The 24,349-nt window shown below is 38.3% G+C and overlaps 1 protein-coding gene across 1 annotated transcript in view; it reads right to left on the bottom strand.

Annotated features, from left to right (window-relative positions):
- LOC127432820 (ras GTPase-activating protein 1-like) overlaps nt 1-24,349 on the bottom strand; it is a 69,794-nt gene that overhangs the window by 31,706 nt on the left and 13,739 nt on the right. Inside the window, exon 2 of the mRNA XM_051684254.1 lies at nt 1,238-1,390. Coding sequence (XP_051540214.1) covers nt 1,238-1,390 — 153 coding nt within the window. The remainder of the gene's footprint in view (nt 1-1,237; nt 1,391-24,349) is intronic.

A 24,349-nucleotide genomic window follows, 5' to 3' on the forward strand; every position in this document is an offset into this window, starting at 1 on the left:
ATTCTAGTTATACAAATGGTCATGTTATTTAAATGTGAGTGCTTTATTGCAAAGAGACAATTCAAAACTCTGCAAGCATATGTCACAGACAATTTAATATTCCTAACCTTCTTTGTAATAATAATAATAAAAAAGAAAAAAGAAACGCACACACAGATTGTCGATAACTGGATCATGAGCGGCACAAGTTGCATTGATGAAAAACAGCCAGAACTGTAACCCTTCCTCATAATGTCTTGAGGATTTATGATTCAGAACTTGTAGATGTGAGTATGTTATCATACCATTTTTGTTCCCTATTCCAGCTTTTACCTAAGAAATAATCTTTTAAACCATATAGAAATGCCTGTCAAGTTTTCGCCAGCAAACCTTAAATATCTCCTTAACTAACATTCAATACTAAATGTCACAGTGATAGTAAGTTAGATAGTAACCTACAAGGAAGGTTTTTTTTTTAATTAAACCCTCTAAGATCATAATGCAATTGAACAAAATCCTGACAATTACATTCAGTTCTATTTCTGAAAAATTATAGTGCTATAATAATTTAATTCCAAAACAATTTCCAGCTAGAAAATCATCAGTTTAAAGATTTTTAAATGTTGTCAAGATAATTGATAAGACCTTAGTTATTAATTTTTTTTGACATTTCCTGAGGAAAATGTGAGTGATGCTTGCTCTTGCATAAATTGCAGCCACAATACTTGGGGGGAGGTGGGGGGATTGCCAAGGAAACACTGTGACCACTAAACTCTCTTCTGAGTAGCTGATAATGCATTGCTATGTGGTTGCTATAGGGCGTTGTGGCTGGTTGTTTACTGCCTTAAGTCAAAAGGTCGCACCTGTAACGATATGGAGTGGGTCTCCACATCAAGGAGATTTTACCACCTGTTTTTTCAGACCTAAACAGATAAAGTCTGATTGCTTAAAAAAGTAATAGCACACCTCTCATTAACAAGTCACATGTTTTGAGGTATCATTTGTGTCTTTAGCACAAACCGTGCAGGGAGAGTTGAGTTCAACTCAACTTCAAACCGAAGTATGAGCCATAATAGTCTTTCTTGTGATAGTGACAGTTCTTGCCTTAACAAGGACCACTAAAATAAATCAATAACAAAACAGACTGTAAACAACTGTTCATTTTAAGGGACACAAATATTAACAGAATGTAAGGGGGTTCCTGAGCTTTAATTAATACTTCCCTTGAGGTCTGTACAGTCCAGTCAGCACTGCTCACCTGAAGTGATTGACCACATTGGTCATACTGAGGAAGGACAGCACGAAGGAGCCAGGCCGCCGGTCGCTTTCCCTGATGAGGTAGCTGCCCGGTGTCCGAGCCTGACGCAATCGCTCTTCTGCAATGGTTCTGTCCAACTTTCCATGGTACCATCTGAAAGAAACCACAGATTCAGGAAGTTAGTTGCTTCCTCCATTTGGTCCATCAGCATTAATTTTAGTGTGACTCTGAATGTTGCAAATTGCTGCTTTTTTTTTTTTTTACATGCCTCTTTTTGGCATGCTGACATCATCAAGCCTAAGTTTAGTTAATCTTTTTCAAAAATGGCCTACAGATTTGAAAAATAGCTTTGCAATGATGCAGTACCTCGGCTTAAATCTGCAAAGAGAGACCTGCAGAGATTGCCAAGGATATTTTTGGAAAGCTTCAAGAAAGGATACTGAAGTTTTCTTGTGACACAAACCCATCCAGATATATTGAAAGTAAAATCTTGCTCTAAAAAGCTGCCTCAGCACAGCGTGAAATTTTAAAAAGCTTTTACTGCAGAGCCTCAGCTATTAAAAACATGCAGCTCTCTAAATTAAACAGTAGCTTTTCTAATAACACTTTGTTAATTTTTCAGAGGTTTTTAGTCCCTGTGGAGAGAGAGAAAAAAAATAACACTCTTGTCTGATTTAAGTGTTTTGCATCAGGGGGTCAAGGCAGGAGGCAGCATGAAGGACTAGAAGGGAGAGAAAGACAGGGAAAAATAGATTTGGGAATCGAGAACTATGGAAGTATATTAATGACAAAAGTCTCTGATGCAAAAAAAGAATGTAGAATTGCACATGTAGAATTGAATTAACAGTGCAATTTAGGGGCTGCAATTTACCATGGTTGTACTGTATATTTATGCTGTGAATATTTCATTGTATACTTTTTGTGCAGTGGCAGGTCATTTTGATCATCTTGGCTAGCTTTGACATGCAACATCTGAAAAAACTCCTCACAATAAGTCCTGCACTTTGTTTGGACAAGCTCTGTCTGCACAGTTAATTCATTCAAATGACCACAGTAGGTCAATTAGCACTTCAAATATGGGCAACAGGGCACAGCCATCAAGATCAATCTACAAAGGTAGCTTTTCAAAGAGAATAACAGCAGAGAAGTCAGCAGATATAGATGTATTGATGTGGTGAGGAGGAAGTGATGGCATGTGAATAGTGGAGGTGTGAGATGAGAAAGCAACATACAAACACAAGGTTATATTTTTAGAATCCTGCTCATGAAGAAATGCCACACCGACTGCAGATGGTTTGTCATCATGTGGACATGCAGCTCTCCCACACTCAAAGACACAGAATGTTAGATTCAGTCACCATTCACTTCACTGAATTATTTTTTTCCTTACAATGAAAGTTAATGGTGACTGAGGTGAACATTCTGCTTAACATCTCCTTTTGTATTCCACTGAAGAAAGTCATAATGGGTTTGACACAACATGCTGAGTAAATGATGGTACAAAAAAATACTTTTTGGGTGAACTATCCCTTTAAATATGTTTTGTGCTGGTTAGATTTATTTGTGCTGCCTGTAAAACAGCAGCAGTTCCTTGTGGATTTTCTCTGGTCTTGCTCACTGTGCAAAGGAAAGAGGCCATCAACAAGTAATTTGGTGTTTTCAAATTAGTAGATCTGTTAAAAAACATTTTAGATGAGTAATACCAGAGATTATTTAGCAGAGATGGGCCACTTCATTTAAATGAATGGCAGAAATTGGAACGCCCAACTAAGAAGCTCTAGCGCTCAGCGTTCAACGGATATAGAAAAGAAGTCCCGCCTTACAAGTAAAAGAGCCAATCACCTTTTAGATACAGACATTGCCTGTCAATCAACTAGCTAACACGCATGCGCATTAGCTATACAAACCAGGATAAAAGCGTGTCTGAGCGTAACATGAGGTAAAGAAGCACACTTTATAATTCCATTATTATAAAATGTTATTGCTGATTTGAAATTTGTTCTTTGATCGTAATCTTGACGAACCATTTTTGAGATTTCGGTCTTTCCCCATTCAAGCAGATAGGAACTGCACTGACATGACTGGAAATCGCCTCCCGAGAGCGTTCCAAAGATGGCTGACATTGGACTGACCTGCTAGAAAGACTTTGGTAATACAGAGGATCACTGTCAGTGGTGGTGTTGTAGTGACTGAAGAGGTGGGCATACTGTGATTTTATCAAGGTATTTATGCTGATTTTATGCTGCGCATCACCTCAGTATAATTAAAAGTTATGGGTCAAAAGCCTCCTCGCTGTTCTGGTGGCCAAACTTATAACTCATATTAGGGGGGTACACGCAAAATCCTTTGAAAGATAGGTGGGCATATGGCGTATGCCCTAGACTACACTACTAACTGTCAGTTTAAAAAAATTGGACCAATTTCGATACCACAGCAAAAAATATGCTAATATGATAATGCACTATTGAACTTCAGCCTATTTAAAGTTAAATTTCAACATTAATAAAAACCTAAAATAAATGCATGTTTCAAGTGTTTCTCAATTAAGCATGCATTGCTTAAGTGTTTTTAAGTAGGGCTCTACTAAAATCTGGTTTATTTTTTCTATTTCTAATTATTATATAATTCCATGTTTTAACATTTAATTTAATTTCATCATCAAAATGGTGTCTAATCAAATTAATTATTTTAACATGTGAAAATAGAACAATTTCTTTTTAACATACCATTGCATTTTCTTAAACTTTTATTCAGTACAACAGAACTCTTGCTGGTAATATATTACTTATTATTATCATATAATTTTTTAAGAATTATTTATTGTTCTTAATATTACTAAAGTTAATATTACTATACTATTACTATAATTTTATTATACAGTTGCGCTCAAACGTTTGCATACCTTTGGAGAATTGGTAATATATGTACCATTTTTAAAGAAAACATGAGTGAGCAGGCAAAACACATTTCTTTTATTTCTTATGGGATTCATATGTAGGTTATAACAGAATGGCACAATCATAAAACAAAACATGGCAACAAAGAAAAAAATGAAATGACCCCTGTTCAAAAGTCTGCATACCCTTAGTTCTTAATACTGTGTATTGCCCCCTTTAGCATCAATGACAGCGTGCAGTCTTTTGTAATATTTGTCTATTAGGCCCCAAATTCTTGCAGGCTGCCCATTCGTCTTGGAAAAATGCATCCAGGTCATGAAAAGTCTTTGGTCGTCTTGCATGAACCGCACGTTTGAGATCTCCCCAGAGTGGCTCGATGATATTAAGGTCAGGAGACTGTGATGGCCACTCCAGAACCTTCACCTTTTTCTGCTGTAACAACTGGAGGGTCAACTTGGCCTTGTGCTTAGGGTCATTGTCGTGCTGGAAATCCAAGTGCGTCCCATGCGCCACTTTCGTGCAGAAGAATGCAAATTGTCTGCCAGTATTTTCTGATAACATGCTGCATTCATCTTGCCATCAATTTTCACAAGATTCCCCGTGCCTTTAGAGCTCACACACCCCCAAAACATCAGTGATCCACCACCATGCTTCACAATGGGGATGGTATTCTTTTCACTATAGGCCTTGTTGACCTCTCTCCAAACATAGCACTTATGGTTGTGACCATAAAGCTCTATTTTGGTCTCATCCCTCCAAATTACAGTGTGCCAGAAGCTGTGAGGCGTGTCAAGGTGTTGTCTGGCATACTGTAACTGGGCTTTTTTGTGGCATTGGCGCAATAAAGTCTTCTTTCTGGCAACTCGACCATGCAGCTCATTTTTGTTCAAGTATTGTCATATTGTGCTCCTTGAAACAACCACACCGTCTTTTTCCAGAGCAGCCTGCATTTCTCCTGAGGTTAACTGTGGGTTTTTCTTTGTATCCTGAACAATTCTTCTGGCAGTTGTGGCTGAAATCTTTCTTGGTCTACTTGACCTTGGCTTGGTATCAAGAGATCCCTGAATTTTCCACTTCTTAATAAGTGATTGAACAGTACTGACTGGCATTTTCGAGGCTTTGGATATCTTTTTATATCCTTTTCCATCATTATAAAGTTCCATTACCTTGTTACGCAGGTCTTTTGACAGTTCTTTTCTGCTCCCCATGGCTCAGTATCTAGCCTGCTCAGTGCATCCATGTGAGAGCTAACAAACTCATTGACTATTTATACACAGACACTAATTGCAATTTAAAAAGCCACAGATGTGGGAAATTAACCTTTAATTGCCATTTAAACCTGTGTGTCACCTTGTGTGTCTGTAACAAGGCCAAACATTCAAGGGTATGTAAACTTTTGATCAGGGCCATTTGGGTGATTTCTGTTATCATTATGATTTAAAAAGGAGCCAAACAACTATGTGATAATAAATGGCTTCCTATGATCACTATCCTTAAATAAAAGACAGGTTTTGCATGATCAGTCATTTTCAAAATCAATGCCAAAATTTCACAATTTCTGTCAGAGTATGCAAACTTTTGAGCACAACTGTATTTATGTTGCTATTACTTCAATTTCAGACATGTAGCTTTTATTTTGGAGTCGTGTTTTTATTCAACGTGTGTTTTTGCCAAAAACTTTTAGGGTTAGTTTACCCAAAAATGAAAATTCTCTCATCATTTACTCACCCTCGTACCATCTAAGATGTATATGACTTTTTCCTTCTGCTGAACACAAATGAAGATTTTTAGAAGAATATCTCTGCTTTTAGGTCTATACAATGCAAGTGAATGGTGGCCAGGCTAATGAAGCTCATACAGGCAGATAAAGGCAGCATTAAAGTAATCCATAAGACTCCAGTGGGTTAATGAATGTCATCTAAAGCAATCTAATTGGTTTTGTGTGAGAACAGACCAAAATGTAACTTCTTTTTTCACTATAAATCTTGACAGCAGTCTCCTTGGCGATCATGATTTCAAGTTCAATTACACTTCCTATACCGCCATCTAGCACTATGCACATGCATCAAGCTCTGGGAAGTGTAATCAAGCTTGAAATCATGTCCGTGCCTAGAGATTACAATGTACAATGAAAAAGGAGTTATATTTTGGTCCCTTCTCACCCAAGACCGACTGGATCACTGGATCACTCCATAAGACATTGATTAAACTACTGGAGTCGAACGGATACTTTAATGTTGACTTTATCTGCTTTTTGGAGCTTCAAAAGGTCTGACCACCATTCACTTGCACTGAAATGACCGTTAAAGGGATAGTTCACCCCAAATTGAAAATTCTCTTATCATTTACTCACCTTCATGCCATCCCAGATTTGGGGTGAACTATCCCTTTAACTTCTCTGGATAAACAGTTTGTTACACGGCCCAGTGTGATCGTTAAATCACAGATGCTGTGATTTAAATATATAAATATATCTACAAGTGCTCTGCTTTGTCATTTCATACAGCACAAATGATTCTCAATGTCTGTGGAGTTTCCAGTGTATGAGTGGTCGGCTTCACACATTTCTTTAAAGCACACAGCTCATAAAAACTAAGATTGCAGACTTTCATGGTTTAATAATCACACTAGGACATATTGCGAACTTTTTGAATTTGATTAATTGTGTATTCCAGTGTAATAGGAGTAACAGAACACATGGTCAACTGAGCGTGTAAGCATTTGAAAGCAGTCGTGTGTCAGTCAAGCCCCTTTCACACTGTCAGCGATTTTGACGCTAGTCTCTGTTCTCTGTGTCGCTTGAGGGTGTTCCTGCTGTTGTCGCTCTAACGTTATTGGTCAGCTGCACAACTGGCCATAGCTTTAGAAAATCTGATTCATAGATGAGATATATTGACAGTAAAACTGAGAGACCATTCTTATTTGACTAGGAATCATTTGTTTTTATATAAACTGCAGCTGTGCTCAATGCATCATACTATGAACAAGACAAACAATCTATTAATGTATGAATTAAACTCACAATAGACCTTATTCACAGTACTGCCATCTTTAACTTTTAATGGGAATAAAAACGAGGCTGTAAAGCATACGGTCTCTTCAATGGCACACACAGTATAAGGCTTTATTAAGCTCCTAGATCCCATCTGATTTTCCACAACTCATGTTATCTGGGAGTTGTCTACTGAATGTTCTTGGAACGACATGTTTTTCAATGTTTTGTCCATGAAACGATCCAAAAACACTTGCAGTATGGCCCATTGAAGAGACTGTACATCTATCCCTCATAGCCTCACTGTAATAATCAAAGATGGTGCTGCTGTTTATCAGGTCTATATCAACAATCTCTGGTACATCAATCTACATCATCCCGCTAAATATGATCATTCTGGAGGGTAGTGTTATAAACTGCAGCAATGTTCAACCATGTCAATGAACGATCTTTCAATGTATCAATCAAACTCACTGCCGTCAATTTCTGACACAGTTTTCCACGCATCATTGTTTTATTATATCCTTGTATGTGGTTACAGACAAATTATTTAGAACAGTGAGATCGATGACAACAAAACTCCATTTTTCCTGCACTCAGCTCCATTGTTTTACAGGATACAGATGAAATGAGCTCCACTGTCTTCTGTCATTGATAGTCGCTGTGCGATATCGCTCCGCATATGCATAAAGTTAAACTTTTCTCAACTTTGTTGCATCTCTCGACACGCCCACTTCTTGTCGCCAATGGTTGCTGTCGTTTGAGTTGCCGGAAGTCGCCAGCTCTCATTGAAAATGAATGGTCTCCTGTCGCATCCAGCGATACAATTGCTAGCAGTGTGAATGGGGCTTCAGATAGCACGCTGGGACCGAATTAATCAGTGCTCGGTACTACCGATACTGCAGAAACATATGTATCGTGACAAATATTTTTATTTAGTATCGACTTGGTACCAAAGTACCGGTACTTTTGACATCTTTTACATGGCACTTTTGTAAGGCTGCGCAATTAATGTTGAAATAATTCTTATTACAGCTTCTTTTTATGAAAAGTCAGGATTAGAATATTGCAAAATTATAAAAATTTACTATTTAATTATCTCACTGTTTCAAAATCAAGCAGTCCAAGTTACAAACTGCTCAAATGACTAGCCTAAATGAACACAATAACAGACACTGGGTCTGGGTGCACTTGTGTGTTCTGGGATTGCATATTCTGCTATATTTGCAGTAGCCTGCTTAACTTTGAGAGGACGAAATGAAAGCAAAGTAAATTGAGTAACGTTCCCCAAGAACAACGGATATTTTAGCATCCAAACAAAGAGCTTTATCTGTATTCCATTATTTTGGTTTTGTGAGCAATGAAGTTGAGAAATGAATCTCAAGTACAAATGATTATCACAGCACTGACATACTACCCCAGTCCAAAACACATATTAAATAGTCTTAAAGGTAAACACTGATAATTTAACAACAGAAGGTTGAGAAAGACACTTGGACATAGACACAATTGGTGCACATTATCAACCACATTGTTAGTGTGTAGGCGTAATTTGCACACTGCAGATTTAACTAGGCTAAGTTCCTCTTCTCTCTACAATAATTTATTGAATAAACAGACTTATGAAGCAGTCCTTTGAGTAAAACTGCAACGTTAGCAGAAGAAGAGTCCCTTATAATTCCCAGAGGCAGCGTTTTCTTCTCAGAGGCACTGCCTCTCAGCTCTGCATGTTAAAAAATGGCATTAGCAAAACAGGGTTATTAGCACACAGGATAATGTAGTCTATTAAACCTTCAGTGGTCACATGAATCACAGGCTACTACAAATACAGACAGTGTGGGCCGGATGAAGAGGGACTGTGGTCCTGGATGATGAACATGATGTAGACGAGATCATCATGTCCAAGCAATGATCGCATACAACAAGAGTCACACAGGAATGCTTCTCTTGGATTCATTGGGCAAAAAATGGCTGCACTGAAAGTTTCCAAGAGCACAGTGGCCTCCATAATTTTTAAAATGGAAGTTTGGTACAACCAGGGCTCTTCCTAGAGCTGGACGCCCGGCCAAACTGAGCATTCGGGGGAAGGGCCTTAGTAAGAGAGGTGACCAAGAACCCGATGGTCACTCTGGTTGAGCTCCAGAGATCATGTGTGGAGATGGGAGAAACTTGCAGAAGGACAACCATCACTGCAACACTCCACCGATCTGGGCTTTATGGCAGAGTGGCCAGACGGAAGCCTCTCCTCAGTGCAAGACACATGAAAGCCAGCTTGGAATTTGCAAAAAGCATCTAAAGGACTCTCAGACTGTGAGAAACAAGATTCTTTGGTCTGATGAAACAAAGATTGAACTGTTTGGTCTCAATTCCAAGCATCATGTCTGGAGGAAACCAGGCACCACTCATCACCTGTGCAATACCATCTCAACGGTGAAGCATGGTGTTGGTAGCATCATGCTGTGGGGGTGTTTTTTTAGCGGCAGGGACTGGGGGACTGGTCAGGGTTGAAGGAAAGCTGAACGCAGCAAAACACAGAGATATCCTTAATGAAAACCTGACCCAGAGCACTCATAACCTCAGACTGGGCCAAAGGTTCACCTTCCAACAGGACAATGAGCATAAGCACACACCCAAGAGAATGCAAGTGTGGCTTAGGGACAACTGTGAATGTCCTGGAGTGGCCCAGCCAGAGCCGGACTTGAACCCAATCGAACATCTCTGGTGAGACCTGAAAATGGCTGTCCACTGACGGTTCCCATCCAACCTGACAGAGCTTGAGAGGATCCGTAGAGAAGAATGGCAGAAAATCCCCAAATCAGCAATTTAGCATAAGGCTACAACATAATACTTTATGAATGCACAGAATATAGATCTTATAGTTAAAGTGCCTGACTCACAGTTCTCCACCATTTTTTTTTAATTCAGAGTTTTGAATATGACATCTCAGCTCGCGTGGAATTATGTGATATGAAATGTGTTCCAGTGGATGCCCCCTTCAAAATCTCTGTGGATGTAGTAGGTAATCCGGGTGTTTCTCATCTTCTGTTTTACGAATACTGAAGATTCGGGACATACTACTCAACTGACATACTGCATTTGGCATAGCAGCGAAATATGCTCATTTGGACACAGGGTAAGAATGTCCCTTCGCTAATACCACCTGTAACTGATGAGCAAATCATGGTTCATGGCTGTGACTTTACCATTCTTTAGATAAAGTGGTGGAGTTCAGTTCCTGTGCCGACAACAAGGCCTGGTGTACAACAGATCTTCTCATGCCACCAGATGGATAGAGACAAGCACAGCCTTCCTCCTCCTGAGGAATGACTGATCATGTCAGTGCATGATCACAGGCTGCTGTCCTCAATTAACTAAAATCATGAAGCTAAATAAAAAAGCAAATGTCATCATGGTCTCTCTTTTTATCTCAGGAATGTAATACTTTAATTTAGCTGACGTGTGTACTGTGCCAAGCATCCAGTGACAAGGAGCAGGTGAAAGCATAATTTCCGTTTGTGTGAGTATTACACAAAATATTTTCATTGATGGTGCTCACTGAATACAACGGCTGACACCCCCATTTGCTTAGGTGGACGACCCAAATTCATCAAAACAAAGTTAGGGGAGTCACATGGCACCATGCAACGGTGAGCTCTGTGCACTTTGCTACCTTTAACACTATTAATGTCATAAACCGGTGAGATTCGATACACTGTTCTACAGCCCGACCGAAATGGGATTTTTGAGACTGATACAGATACCAATTTTAGAGAGCGAAAATTCACAGATTACTGATATGGTGGCCGATATATTAAATTTTTGAGCTGGAATGAAAACATTTTTCACAGATTTTGCACCAATATGACTATGCAAAGGTACTCAGGAGGCTGCTTTCTTAAATGTTTTTATCAAAGAATATTTGACATAATTATTATACATTGTCAACAAATTCTAGAAATGAACACTGAGAAAATAAAGAATAAATACAAATACAATAAATAGCTTAATAAACATCAGTATTACTTTTTAGTATCAGTCAAATGCTGACCATTAAAATAAAGAATAAATAAAAATAAAATAGCTAAATAAACATCAGTACTGTTTAGTATCAGTCAAATGCTGACCATTAAAATAAAGAATAAATAAAAATAAAATAGCTAAATAAACATCAGTACTGTTTAGTATCAGTCAAATGCTGACCATTAAAATAAGGAATAAATAAAATAAATGGCTAAATAAACATCAGTACTGTGTAGTATCAGTCAAATGCTGACCATTAAAATAAAGAATAAATAAAATAAATAGCTAAATAAACATCAGTACTGTTTAGTATCAGTCAAATGCTGACTATATTAATACTGCTGAGTCAAGAGATAACAGCGGCAGCAGTGTTACACCATATTCTGCTATACAATTTCAGGGGAAACTTTCAACGGTGGAAAACCAGACTTCTAAATATTACATTTTATAAATGCAACAACTGGAATTGTTCGGTTGAAGGGGGTACCAAACTGTGAATCCTAAACAAAACAGTGAATAAATTTTTACTCATTAACTTCCACTCATCTGACAACAATGAAAGTAGCTACATGAGTAGCTAGTTAGCTATAAGCTCATTGTCACAGAGAGTAAAAGACGGACATTGTTTATTTTACTTTCCAGCATTGTGTCTCACCAACTAGGTAACAACATAGCGTGAAATCAACACTCAGACACAATCCACCACTGCACTGTTGTTTGCTGAGCTGCAAAAGATGATCTGATGTTTACCTTTCAATCTGCTACATTACTTACTGCACTGACAAACTATAGCTGGCTAACAGCAAACAGACATGAGTGACATGGTTGTCAGGGACATGGTTAATGTTATATTAGTTATATTGAAAAGGGAAAATGATGGGGTTATTAAGTTTCCAATATGTATTTCAAACTAGTTAACAACTTACCGAGACAACGCTCAACTCTGCAGAGCCACCGTCAGTTCAGCTCTGTAAACAATGGAGTCAGAGCACGCTCTGCTGGACAAACTACGCTATGACACCAATTCTAATGCATTGTTTTCTGCATTATATGTTCTGAAAAAAAGTTTTCATATTGCCGCATATCGGTAAAATATACGCCGATACCGATATATCGGTGAAAGGCTAATATCGGCCAACCGATGTCAAAGAATTCAAAATCCTCGGGCTCTGGAGACATTAAAAGACACTTACGTGCTCAAGCTGACAAACCCCCGGAGGCCTTGAGCCAGGGAGCAGATTTGGCCGGAGAAGTGAGGGAAATACAGCGAGAATTGTTGAACATGTCGGCAATGCTGATGAAGGTAGTTGCTGACTTGGAGAATCTTGCTGTAATACGATCAATCACTGCCATGGAGACGAAATTCTCTGAGGTGGTTACAAGAGTGGGGGATGTCGAGAAACGGATAGATTATCTGGAGTCAACGGAGAGGGAATTATCTGCTAATCTGTTATTTTGTGGTACTCACGTTGCAGCCGAGTGGACCTACTCACTGAACATTAATTTGACTGTCCAAGGAAACGAAGCGCCTTTTTTGTTTTTTTTGTGCTGGTTCCGCCTAGCAGCTGGGGTTTGTTGTGTGAAGTAACACTCCTTTGGGACTGTTTGTGGGTGAATCTGCACATTCTTTGTGCTTATGCCTCCTACTGGCTGGAGTTTGTTTAGTGGAGTATTTCTTGCAAGTCATTGGAGTGATTAGGTCATTTGTTGCACTCATGTAACAGCCAAATAGGCCGGCTCACTGAACATTCGTTTGACTGTCCAAGGAAAATTAGTGCCGTTTATTTTTATTTGCTGGTTCCGCCTATCGGCTGGAGTTTGTTTTTTTGAGTAACATACCTTTGGGACAGTTATGTGGATGAATCTACACGTTCTTTGTGTTTATTCCACCTATTGACTGGAGTTTGTTTTAGTGATTATCTTTTATTGTGTAATTCTGTCTCACAACATTTTTACAGAAACACCAGACTTGATCAATCCGACGGCAAAGTTGTCGCGGGGGCTCTCGTTGGTGTACACATACTGTTTGTGTTTAGAGGGATGGATGCCAGTTGGCGCTGTCATGCACAGGGTTAATGCGCACGTTTTTCTTTTTTCTGTTTGTTTTGTTTGGGGGGTAAGTTTGGGGTTTGACTGTTGCACTAATGTTGGAATGTGGTCTTTATAATTCTGTTTTTTCTGTCTATTTTTCTCATATGTAAAATGTTAATGAGCAGATTGTCTCTCTCCACGTGGAATGTGAATGGGTTGGGGTACCCCATAAAAAGAAGGAAGGTTATTTCTCTTCTTAAGCGTAAGAAATATGATAGTGCTTCTTCAAGAAACGCATCATTCCCTGCAGGAAGCTGAAAAATTTGGGAAGATATTGGGTGGACATGTTTTCTTTAGTGCTGGCTCAAGTAAGAGCAGGGGAGTCATTACACTGATAAGTAAGCATCTACAATTCAAATGTCTCAAACAGACTAAAGATAAATTAGGAAGGGTCATTATTGTTTTAGCAGAAATTCAGGGGCAAAGTCTTATTTTGGCTAATATCTACGTACCTAATGTTGATGATCAGGGCTTTTTTTAAAGATCTCGAAGGGATGCTGCAAGCCGCTTGCAACCCTCATGATATAATATTGGGAGACTTTAATCTTTTGATGGACTCAATCCTTGATCATAGTGAAGCAAAAGTGTGTAAGCCCACTAGAGCAACATTGACGCTTCACAGGATGTGTAAAAATCTTGGTCTTACAGATATTTGGAGACTTCTGAACCCATCTGGTAGGAACTATAAATTGTATTCATCAGTCCATAAGATTTATTCTAGAATAGATTTTTATATATATATATATTATATATATATATATATATAAGTCCCTCATTTCATCTGTTGTTGATTGCTCAATTGGAAACATTTTAGTCTCAGATCACGCTCTGGTGAGTTTAGAGGTGTTGCCACATATGCAGAAAAGGAAATCATATAGTTGGCTCTTTAATGTATGCCTTTTACAAAATCCTGAATTCCAACAAATGTTAAAGGCTGAAATCAATGTTTATATGGAGACCACTGGTCCTCAGAATCCTCTGTGGGCGTGGCTTGGGAGGCACTTAAAGCAGTTCTTAGGGGCCGGATCATACAGTGTGCCTCATTCACCAAAAAATTCAAAGTACGAGAACTCGTGAAGTTGGAATGAAATATTAAAAGTGCAGAGACAGAGCTGAAGCCCCGAATGTCGTCTGATGGCCTCAAGAGAATTGACCCGATTGAAATACAGGTATAATACTATTTTGTCACGGAAGATGGAGTTTTGGCTATTCAGGGCAAGACAGTCATACTTTGAGTCAGGGGACAAGGCAGGAAAACCTCTGGCTAGATACACTACCATTCAAAAGTTTCGGGTCACTTATTCTTTATTTTAATTTTTTTTCACATTTTAGAATAATAGTAAAGTCATCAAAACTATGGTATCATAGAAATGGAAATAAGGGAATTATGTTGTGACTAAAAAAATTCAAAATGAAAATCAAAACTATGTTATATTTTAGCATCTTCAAAGTGGCCACACTTTGCCTAGATTTTGCAGAAATGTACTCTTGGCATTTTCTCAACCAACTTCTTGAGGTATCACCCTGGGATGCTTTTTAAACAGTATTTTTTAATTTTTAGTTCTCATCTATATGCTGGGCACTTAGTGGCTGCTTAATTATTTGGTCCATGTCATCCATTTCAAAAACGTATTTTTTTAAATACAATTTTAGTTTTGTAATTAAATATGTTGGCACAATTATATTTTTATTTACAAAACTAATTTCAAACATTTAAGCATACGCCTTCAGATCAAAAGGTTTTTAAGATCATGAGAAACATTTCAGACAAGTGACCCCAAACTTTTGAACGGTAGTGTATATAAAACAGAGAGAGTTTTTTTCCTTACATTTCCCTCAGTGAAATCATTTGGTGGTGAAATATTTACCTTAGCCATTGATTTTAATAATGCTTTTAAAGAATTCTATCTTGATCTCTATAGTTCCACATCTTCGTCTACTGATGAGGATATTAGAAACTTTGTGGAAACATTAGAACTTCCTAAACTGACGGCTGAGCAAAAAAATTCCCTTGATTCTGAAATAACCTTGGAGGAGCTTGGCGAGGTAATTAAGGCCTTGCCTACAGACAAGGCTCCGGGGCCAGATGGCTTTGCCACGTTGAGGTTTTTAGATATTATGCTACAGAACTGGCTCCATTCTTGCTAGAAGTTTATATGGAATCATTAAAGAATGGAACGCTTCCGCCAACCATGACGCAAGCCCGGATCAGTCTGATTCTTAAAAAGGACAAAGATCCAAACGAGTGTAAGAGTTACCATCCAATTTCACTGATCCAGCTAGACGTTAAAATATTGTAAAAATTTTGGCTAACCGATTAAGTTATGATATCTCTTATACATATAGATCAGGTGGGGTTCATTCGGGGCTGTAGCTCTTCTGACAACATTAGGTGTTTCATAATATCATTATATCATGTGGTCAGTGGCGAATGATCAGAGTCCGGTCGCTGCCATCTCACTTGATGCAGAAAAGGCGTTTGATATGGTAGAATGGGATTATCTTTTTAAGATTTTGGAAATGTCCGGGTTTGGGAATACTTTCATTGGTTGTATTAAGTTAATTAATAGACACCCAGTAGCAGCGGTATAAATGAACAGATTAATTTGAGATGATCTTACTCTGGATAAGGGGCACCCGACAGGGTTGCCCTCTTTCCACTTTATTGTTCTGTCTTGCCCTTGAACCATCAGCAGCCACGATAAGAAAGGAGGATGATTTTCCAGGGGTGATGGTGGGAGGTGTGGCGCATAAGATTTTGATATTTTAATATTTGTCTCCGACCCTACTAGATCTATGCCTTGCCTCCACAGAATTATTAATTGCTTTTCTAAGTTCTCAGGATACAGAGTTAATTGGTCTAAATCCGAAGCTTTGGCTCTGACAGCGTACTGCCCGGTAATGGCTTTTCAGCCGGGCGCCTTCCAGTGGCCCAAACAGGGCATTAATTATTTGGGTGTTTTATTCCCAGCAAATTCATGTGAGTTAATTTTGACCCTTTAATAAAAAGGTTTGAGCGATGTGGGCAGGTGGGCTTCATTATATTTATATATGACTGGGAAGGTTAATGTTACTAAAATGAACTGTATTCCAAAATTTAACTACCTGCTACAGTCTCTCCCTATAGATGTCCCCCTCTCGTATTTCAAGCAATTTGATAGCATAGCAAAGTCCTTCATTTGGAATGGTAAATGTCCCAGATTACATTTCAGTAAGTTGCATAGGCTGATTGACAAAGGTGCGCTAGGCATACCCAAGATTTTGTTTTATTATTATGTATTCAGTCTCAGACATTTGGCTCATTGGACGCTTCCACCTGAGAGAGCCCCTCCCTGGTTTCTATCAAACTAATCGGAGAAGTTAAGTTACACCCCGTTATCTCGCATTTGCACCCGATATGGACAAAAGTGTCCAGAGTGTTTTATTCGGACATATTTAAATGTTGCCTCAAGCATATGGCTGAACACAAAATTATGTATTAATAACTCCCCTTTCTGCTGGTCAGAGTGGATTGTGAGGGAGGTTAATACACTTGGTGACCTATATGAGAGTGGAGTGTGAGATCCTTTGAAAATTTGGTTCAACATTTTGGGATTCCCAGATCTCAGTTTTTAGGTATTTACAGCTGCGCCACCTGCTCTACTATTTTTGGGAGCAGCATAAAAGTGGCAGACACTCTGGGAGTGGTGATTACTGCTTTTGGAAAAGGTCATGAGGCATCAGTGTATTACTCCCTGCTAATTCAGAGTCTGGGGGACGGAGCTTTTCTATCAAGAGATTATGGGAGAAAGATTTAAACTTAGTATTGGTGGAGGGAGTGTGGGCTAGGATTCAAAAAACGTCAAGTCTGAATCTAGAGATGCAAGGGTGCACCTTATGCAATTCAAGATTTTACATCGATTCTATTGGACCCCCTCTAGATTGTATAGGCTTGGTCTTAAAGACACACCCACCTGCTGGTGATGCAAATCAGAAGTTGGAGACACAACCCATGTTTTTTGGTGGTGTGCTAAGATCCAAGAATTTTGGTTGAAGGTTCAGAGTTTTATGTGTGATGTATTGGGCACTCAAATTTCATTTTGCCCCAGACTCTTTATTTTAGGCAATGGGGCGGTCATCAATATAGGAAATAAACACAAAAAATTGGGTCCTAACCAGTGTCATGATCACCAGACAAATTGTTTTAAGGTGATGGAAGTCGGCTGGAGTGCCCCCATTTCAGGAATGCTGCTTGGAGATGGGGAGGGTGGCGGCTTTCGAAGAAGGGTCATCTAGAAGACTGGGGAATTTGGATTTGTTTGTTGGGAAAAGGGGCAAATATTTACCGTTCTTGGAGGGCTCTCATCAGGGTGGGACAGTGGAGAGCGGTGTAGTTATTGATGTGTGTGATTATTATACAGTTATGCCCAAAAGTTTGCATACCCTGGCAGAAATTGTGAAATTTTGGCATTGATTTTGAAAATATGACTGATCATGCAAAAAAAAAAAAAAAAAAAACCTGTCTTTTATTTAAGGATAATGATCATATGAAGCCATTTATCATCACATAGTTGATGGGCACCTTTTTAAATCATAATGATAACAGAAATCACCCAAATGGCCCTGATCAAAAGTTTACATACTCTTGAATGTTTGGCCTTGTTACAGACACACAAGGTGACACACACAGGTTTAAATGGCAATTAAAGGTTAATTTCCCACACCTGTGACTTTTTAAATTGCAATTAGTGTCTGTGTATAAATAGTCAATGAGTTTGTTAGCTCTCACGTGGATGCACTGAGCAGGCTAGATACTGAGCCATGGGGAGCAGAAAAGAACTGTCAAAAGACCGGTGTAATATATTTTTTGTGTAACCACAGGGGTGTTTGTTGAGGGTTGGGGTGGGGTTGGTGATTGGGAGAGGTGGTAGTAGGGGTTAAATGTTGATTCTGTATGTTTTGCTTTTCTTTGTTGTGTGAATCAATAAAAATGTTAATCACAAAAAAACAAAGTTAAAAGTAAAAAATGGGACTTGTCAATTTTACCATTTTCAAAATAAATTAATTATTTTTGCAAGTGACAAACCCTAACTAACCACAACTCTTCCTTACATGATAAAAAAGGACATCCATAAAAGGTTGTCAAATTAGTCAACTTCTGCTGAAACGTTTTCCAAATTTGTCCAAAAGTGTAGCTAGCAGTAGGGTTACCACTTTAAAAGTTGTAAAATACAGGACACTTTCTCTAGAGTTGCTGAACGGGGGCAGAGTGCAATGGTAGCTGACGCTTTAGCACAATGTGTGGACTTTTCAAACAGTCCCCTACCCACCGTAGGCAAAAATTTCAACTAATTTCAAGGTTAAATTAACCATCTTAACGATTTCACCATGACGCCACTTGATCAGCTTAAATACTAGCAAACAGTATTTTGCATTGGGAATTGAGCATCCAAATTGGGGAGAAAAAGGGGAGAAATATTCAGATATATAAATACAGAAGTAGTTTGTAGGGAGACCTACAACTTGATCGCTTCATTTAGTTTGTTTGCCACCATTCTTTGATTGGGGTGCTCTTCAGTAAAAAGTGGATTGTGTAGTTCTTAACCAGGAATTCCACAATCAAACTTCTTTTTTTTTATTTTTATTATTATGTCGAAACATGGACTGATGGCTTTGTTAGAAGCATAAAGCATTGTTTACCAACTATGGAGCTTACGGCAGGTCCATCTTAAAAGGTTTTCATTAAAAATCAATTAGTCTAAGGCCACGTCCACACCATTACATTTTCGTTTGAAAACGCATCTTTTTCTCTATGTTTTGGCCTTCCGTCCACACTGGAAAAACTGCCGTTTTTGTCAGAGAAAACTGAGCTTTTGGAAAACGCTCTTCCGAAAATGCTGTCTTCACATTGCAGTGTGGACTAGGAAAATGGATATATCTGAAAATGTTGACGTATTTGTTGTCATGTGACGCTGTCATGTGATCCATTCAACCAAAACAATCAAGATGGCAGCCAGTGTTACAGCGGCACTGTTGTGTCCGATATCCACGTTGACAGCGTTGTTAAAGATGAATGTTATTTTGTACAACATTCACATTGCATTTCTTCAAAGGCAAGGGGAAGTTTACTCGGAATTGGTGTCTGGCAACGGAACACAAGTACAATTGCGTTTAAGACCGTACATGCAATGGCGATTTTTCACATGCGCAGTAAGGGGATTTTAGCGTTTTCTTACGTTTCAGTATGGAAGATCAACTTTTGGAAAATGTTTGAAAACGGCAGTGTGGACAGAGAACATTTTGAAAATGAAAACGCCATTTTCAGTTTAACTTCCAGAACCCAACTGTTGGCTGAAAGTACACACTGCACTTTTAAGAAACGATCAACAGTGAATTGGATGTGAAGAGCACTGATCCATAAATAGGAGTGAGAAATATGCACTAGTTAACCATATGCTTGTTAACCCATGTAAGGTACATGATGATGACACTTCACAAGAAAAGTGGTACTTCACATACAAAGTAAAAATCTCATTTGGCTGCAAATTAACTCTTACGAGAGAGTGGATGTTTTTGCATTCAGGCTCCCTGAAGCACAAATCTCTCAGCACTTGGATCTGTTATGATTGCCAGACAATGGCTGTATTGTCAGATCCTAATAGCCTCAAAAAGGAAGAGCCTTTTGAATTATTCACAAAAAATGGCATGAAAAGATCCTGACAAGATACCAGCAATGCAGAACAATATTCTTCCTTTTGGTTATATCCTCATGGTTGGCTCACTGAAAACAGGACATGACCTTTTTGTGGTTAGTCCATGCCAGCTATCAGGGAAGGAACTGAACCTCTCAATTTACAACACTTCATCTTGAAAGAAGTGAGGGCAGTCAGGGCTTGCTGTGACTTGATTGAGGGGTCCTATTCACTCTTTCTTGCTCTCTTAAATGCTCTCACTCGATGGGTCTCGTCTACAGAAACACCTCTAAAGATGTCAAGTCAACACTCATCAGCATCACAGAGTAATGAAATTGCACTAATTTACATCATCAACCGTGCTGCTTGAATATGCTGCTAGCTGTCATCTGGGACTCCGAGCCTGTATCTCAAGGAGGCCATCAAAGAACTGTTGGCAAACTTTGTGATCTCAGTTATCAGTCTCCAATTTGAGCCGCAGAGAAATGACGTCACCGTCATAAAACCATGTGGACCGTATAAAATGAGTCATCAACTTTGTCCTCAACACAATGGATTGAAAAACTAATAATGAAAAAAAGTCACTAATTCGACAAACTGCACAACAAGCAACACCACAAATTCTGGTCTGTCAACCTGAGATAAAGACTTAATTCAAAATAAAGGAAACTACATTATGCCAGAACTAGATGTATTATTGTTCATACTAAAGCAACATCCACACATAATTCTTAATGAGAAAAATCCAGTTTCCTAACTTCATCATTTTCCAAAGTAGGCGGTAAAAGAAAGTGTTGTCAAAACACCATTTCTGGTGGAGGGAAACCACGTTACAGTGTGGATGAGAAGCCAACGTGGCAAAATAAATGCTTTTTCAAACAAAAACATATTAGTATGAACAAAGCTTAAGAGACACATTATATAAAATATCATAACATATCCAAGTTAAATGTTACAGACAAAAAAATCTTCAGTGAGGACTAGGGCTGGTCAACATAGCTTGTCATTTTTTATTTATCTTACTAGTATTTTTATTATATTCGATATCTTAATATTTATGTATTTGTTCTGAAATGGCTTAAAAGGGTGTTCTTTTCCCCAATCTGATGAACCTTAATTTAAACCAAACAGCCACTGTTGCAAAGTAGATAAAAAAAATTATGTAAGAACACAGCAAAAATCACATTTAAAATAAATCAAGGCATGTTTTCCACAGTTTTTCAATAAACGAACACACACACAAAAAAAAAAATATATTTAAATGATAGCATTTTATATTAACTAGTGTTGTCACGATACCAAAATTTCAGTACACAGTCTGATACCTGTGAAATTTTGCGGTTTTAGATACCAATTTCATAACATTGCAAAAATATGCTAATACAGTAATGCGCTATTGAAAACACTCCTTTAGCCTATTTAAAGTTTAATTTCAATGTAAATAATACATTTAAAAAGACATGCATGATTCCTTCAAGTGTTTCTCAATTAAGTATGCATTGCTTAATGTTTTTAAGTAGGGACCTATTGAAATCTGTTTAGTTTTCTTCCCAAATCCTGTTTTCCTTTTTCTTTTATTATTTTTTCAGAATTCCATGTTTTAAAGTTTAATTTAATCATCAAAATAGTGTCTAATCAAATTAATTCTTAAAACTTTAACAAGTGACAGAACAATTACTTAAAATACCATTGTATTTTTTAACACACTTTTCAGTACAACAGCACTCTTGCTTGTGATATATTGCTTAATTTATTATGAATCATTATTTATTGTTATTAATATTACTACTATGAACATTACACTTTAGCATACAGTTGTAATATATTTCTGTTGTAATTTCTTCAATTTCAGGCATCTAGCTTTTATTTTGAATCATGCTTTTGTTTTCTGTATCATGCTTTTATTTTGAATGGAATTTTAAATTTTAACCTGTTTTAAACAGTTCATTACATGGCCAAGTGTGATCATTAAAGCACAAATGCTGTGATTTAATTATATATAGTCTAAATGTGCAGTGCGCTTCACAGGGTATTAGTGCTCTGCTTTGTCATCTCAAAAAACATGAATGATTCTTAATGTAAGTGGAGATTCCAGTGTATGAGCGGTCGGCTTCACACAATCATTTAAAGTACGCAGCTCATGCAGGCTAAGATTGCAGCCTTTCATGGTTTAATAATCACATTAGGACATATCAGGATTTTAATTTAATAAAATATAGCTGCAAGCAGCGATGACGGGCCCAAGCAGAACTGGTCCATTTCCACCCGGTGGCTTTCGGAAAACAATGCAAGGTGGACACATGCATTTGGCATTTGACATTATTCTAAACAATATTCAAGCAAACTGAGTTTTTTAAAGAGGACCATTTTAAAGTCTGTTGTAAGAGCCACACTTCCTGCTGCCAGGTGGTGGCGCTATGACCGTGACCCAAAAATAGTCAAATCCATGTGATTAGCCCCCAAGACTAAGCATACATCTCAATTTTTATCTAAATCACACATTGCACACAGAAGATATGAGAAACTTCCTGTTTCCCATTTTTTGCCATTAATTTAATGCCTCGCCATGGTAACACCGTTAAATATATCAAAATATGTTTGCGATTTAGCATCTTCAATGTCTTGGCATAATGTTGTACTGATTAATGGAATTGATTCAAACTTAACTCTAGTTCCATTTTTGCTGCTTATGTTTGAATCAGAGATGATATAAAACATCTGTCTTACTGCAAAATCATCACAAATGTATCATGAATGAAACAAACTTAACTCTACTTCTGTTTTTGCTGCAGAAGTTTGAATCAGAGACACTATTAAAACAATATGTCTTACTGTAAAATCATCACAAATATATTGCGAAAATCCGGTACACCTCCCAGCCCTAGTGAGAATCATGCTCATCCATAAGAATAAAAGTGCATTCATTTTTATTTCGGAACAGACCAGAAAAACAGGGCAAAACAGATACATTTTGAAAAATATCTCCATATTCACTCCATATTTTTCCAGTCTGAGCATAGAAAACAGCACCCATGTGTCCCACTTACGCTGAATTCGTCCTCTGCTGCATCCTGGGCTGTCCGGCTCTCTCTTACTCATTCACAAAGTAGTCCAGCTCTGCTGCTGCCGAGTCGCTGGGGTCTGTCTCCTCTGTCCCACCAGGCATAACTGACAAACCTTCAATTTGGTCTTTGCCATGTCCCACAGAACCTGCTGTTCCACTGTAGTCACTGAGCAGAAACGCTGTCTGCATGGGAACAGTGGAGGAGGGGTCCACCTCACTTAGCTGATGCTCAAAGTGTTATAATCCACGCTAGTTATAGCTTCTTCAGAGTACTGCTTTTACGAAGATATGCTGGAGAATTGAGCCATTTTTCTAGAATATGTTCAATTCCTGGAAAATATCTCGCCTTTGCTGCCTGCTTGAAGACCTTCTTTGAAGGCAGTCACTCAAATAATGCAAAGGATGAGTATGAAATGGCTTGGAGAGCGGGCAGGGTGGGAAGGGAGGGGACGATTGGGATATGAGACACTAAGATCAGTGGGGGGACAAAAGCAGCCCACCACTTAAGAGACTTAAAAGGAATAATTCACCGAAAAATGTAAATTCTGTCATAATTTATTCAGCCTCATGTTGTCCTAACCCCAGTTTTTTTTTTGGGGGGGGGGGGGCAAGACATTTTTCATAGCTATTGCCATACAATTACAGTTCATAGTAACAACGGTTGTTGAGATCCATAAAGGAACAAAAAATATGCCAAAAATTTACCATAAAATTATCACCTACCATTTTGTAATCCCAACGAGGACATGGGCTAGATACGAGCTTCGGCTGTGAATATAATAGTTTGTTCCTTACACAAACTTCTGAAGACTTGGAATATAGTGCTTGAGTTGAATTGACAGCTTGCATGTCCTTTTTGAAGCTTGACAGCCCTTTGTCATTATTTGTCAAGAGCTGCGTAAAAATTAATAAAACATTTCTACTTTTTGTTCCATGAAAAAAAAAAAAATCACTGCATACAAGTTAGACATTTTTCAGTGAACTAATGTCATTTATAGAGCCAAAAACGCAGTAACGGCACAATAAAAACGTAACACTCTTTGTAAATGAGCAAACTCGACATCAGTAACCTTCTGGATTGTTCAACAACCCACCATCATGCAAATCACCTGGACTTCCGATTACATTTTTCCAAAGTTTCCACACTGGAAAAAAGGTGGAGAGGAGCGGGGTCTGGGAGCAGCTGCCAAACAGCTTTGTTTTTCTTCACACATGATGGAGTGTCACAGCTTGTTAGATTCAGCACACGGGACAGTCCTCCTGCACACAGATGGATGACTAAAGAGCCCATCTTCAGCGAGCGGTTACTGTGCGGCAGGAGCTGAAACGGGGTCACAGGAGGGATGGATTATACATACTCAAAGAGTGCAGTACGCC

Source organism: Myxocyprinus asiaticus, chromosome 4 (genome assembly GCF_019703515.2).
Source record: "Myxocyprinus asiaticus isolate MX2 ecotype Aquarium Trade chromosome 4, UBuf_Myxa_2, whole genome shotgun sequence".
NCBI lineage: Eukaryota > Metazoa > Chordata > Actinopteri > Cypriniformes > Catostomidae > Myxocyprinus > Myxocyprinus asiaticus.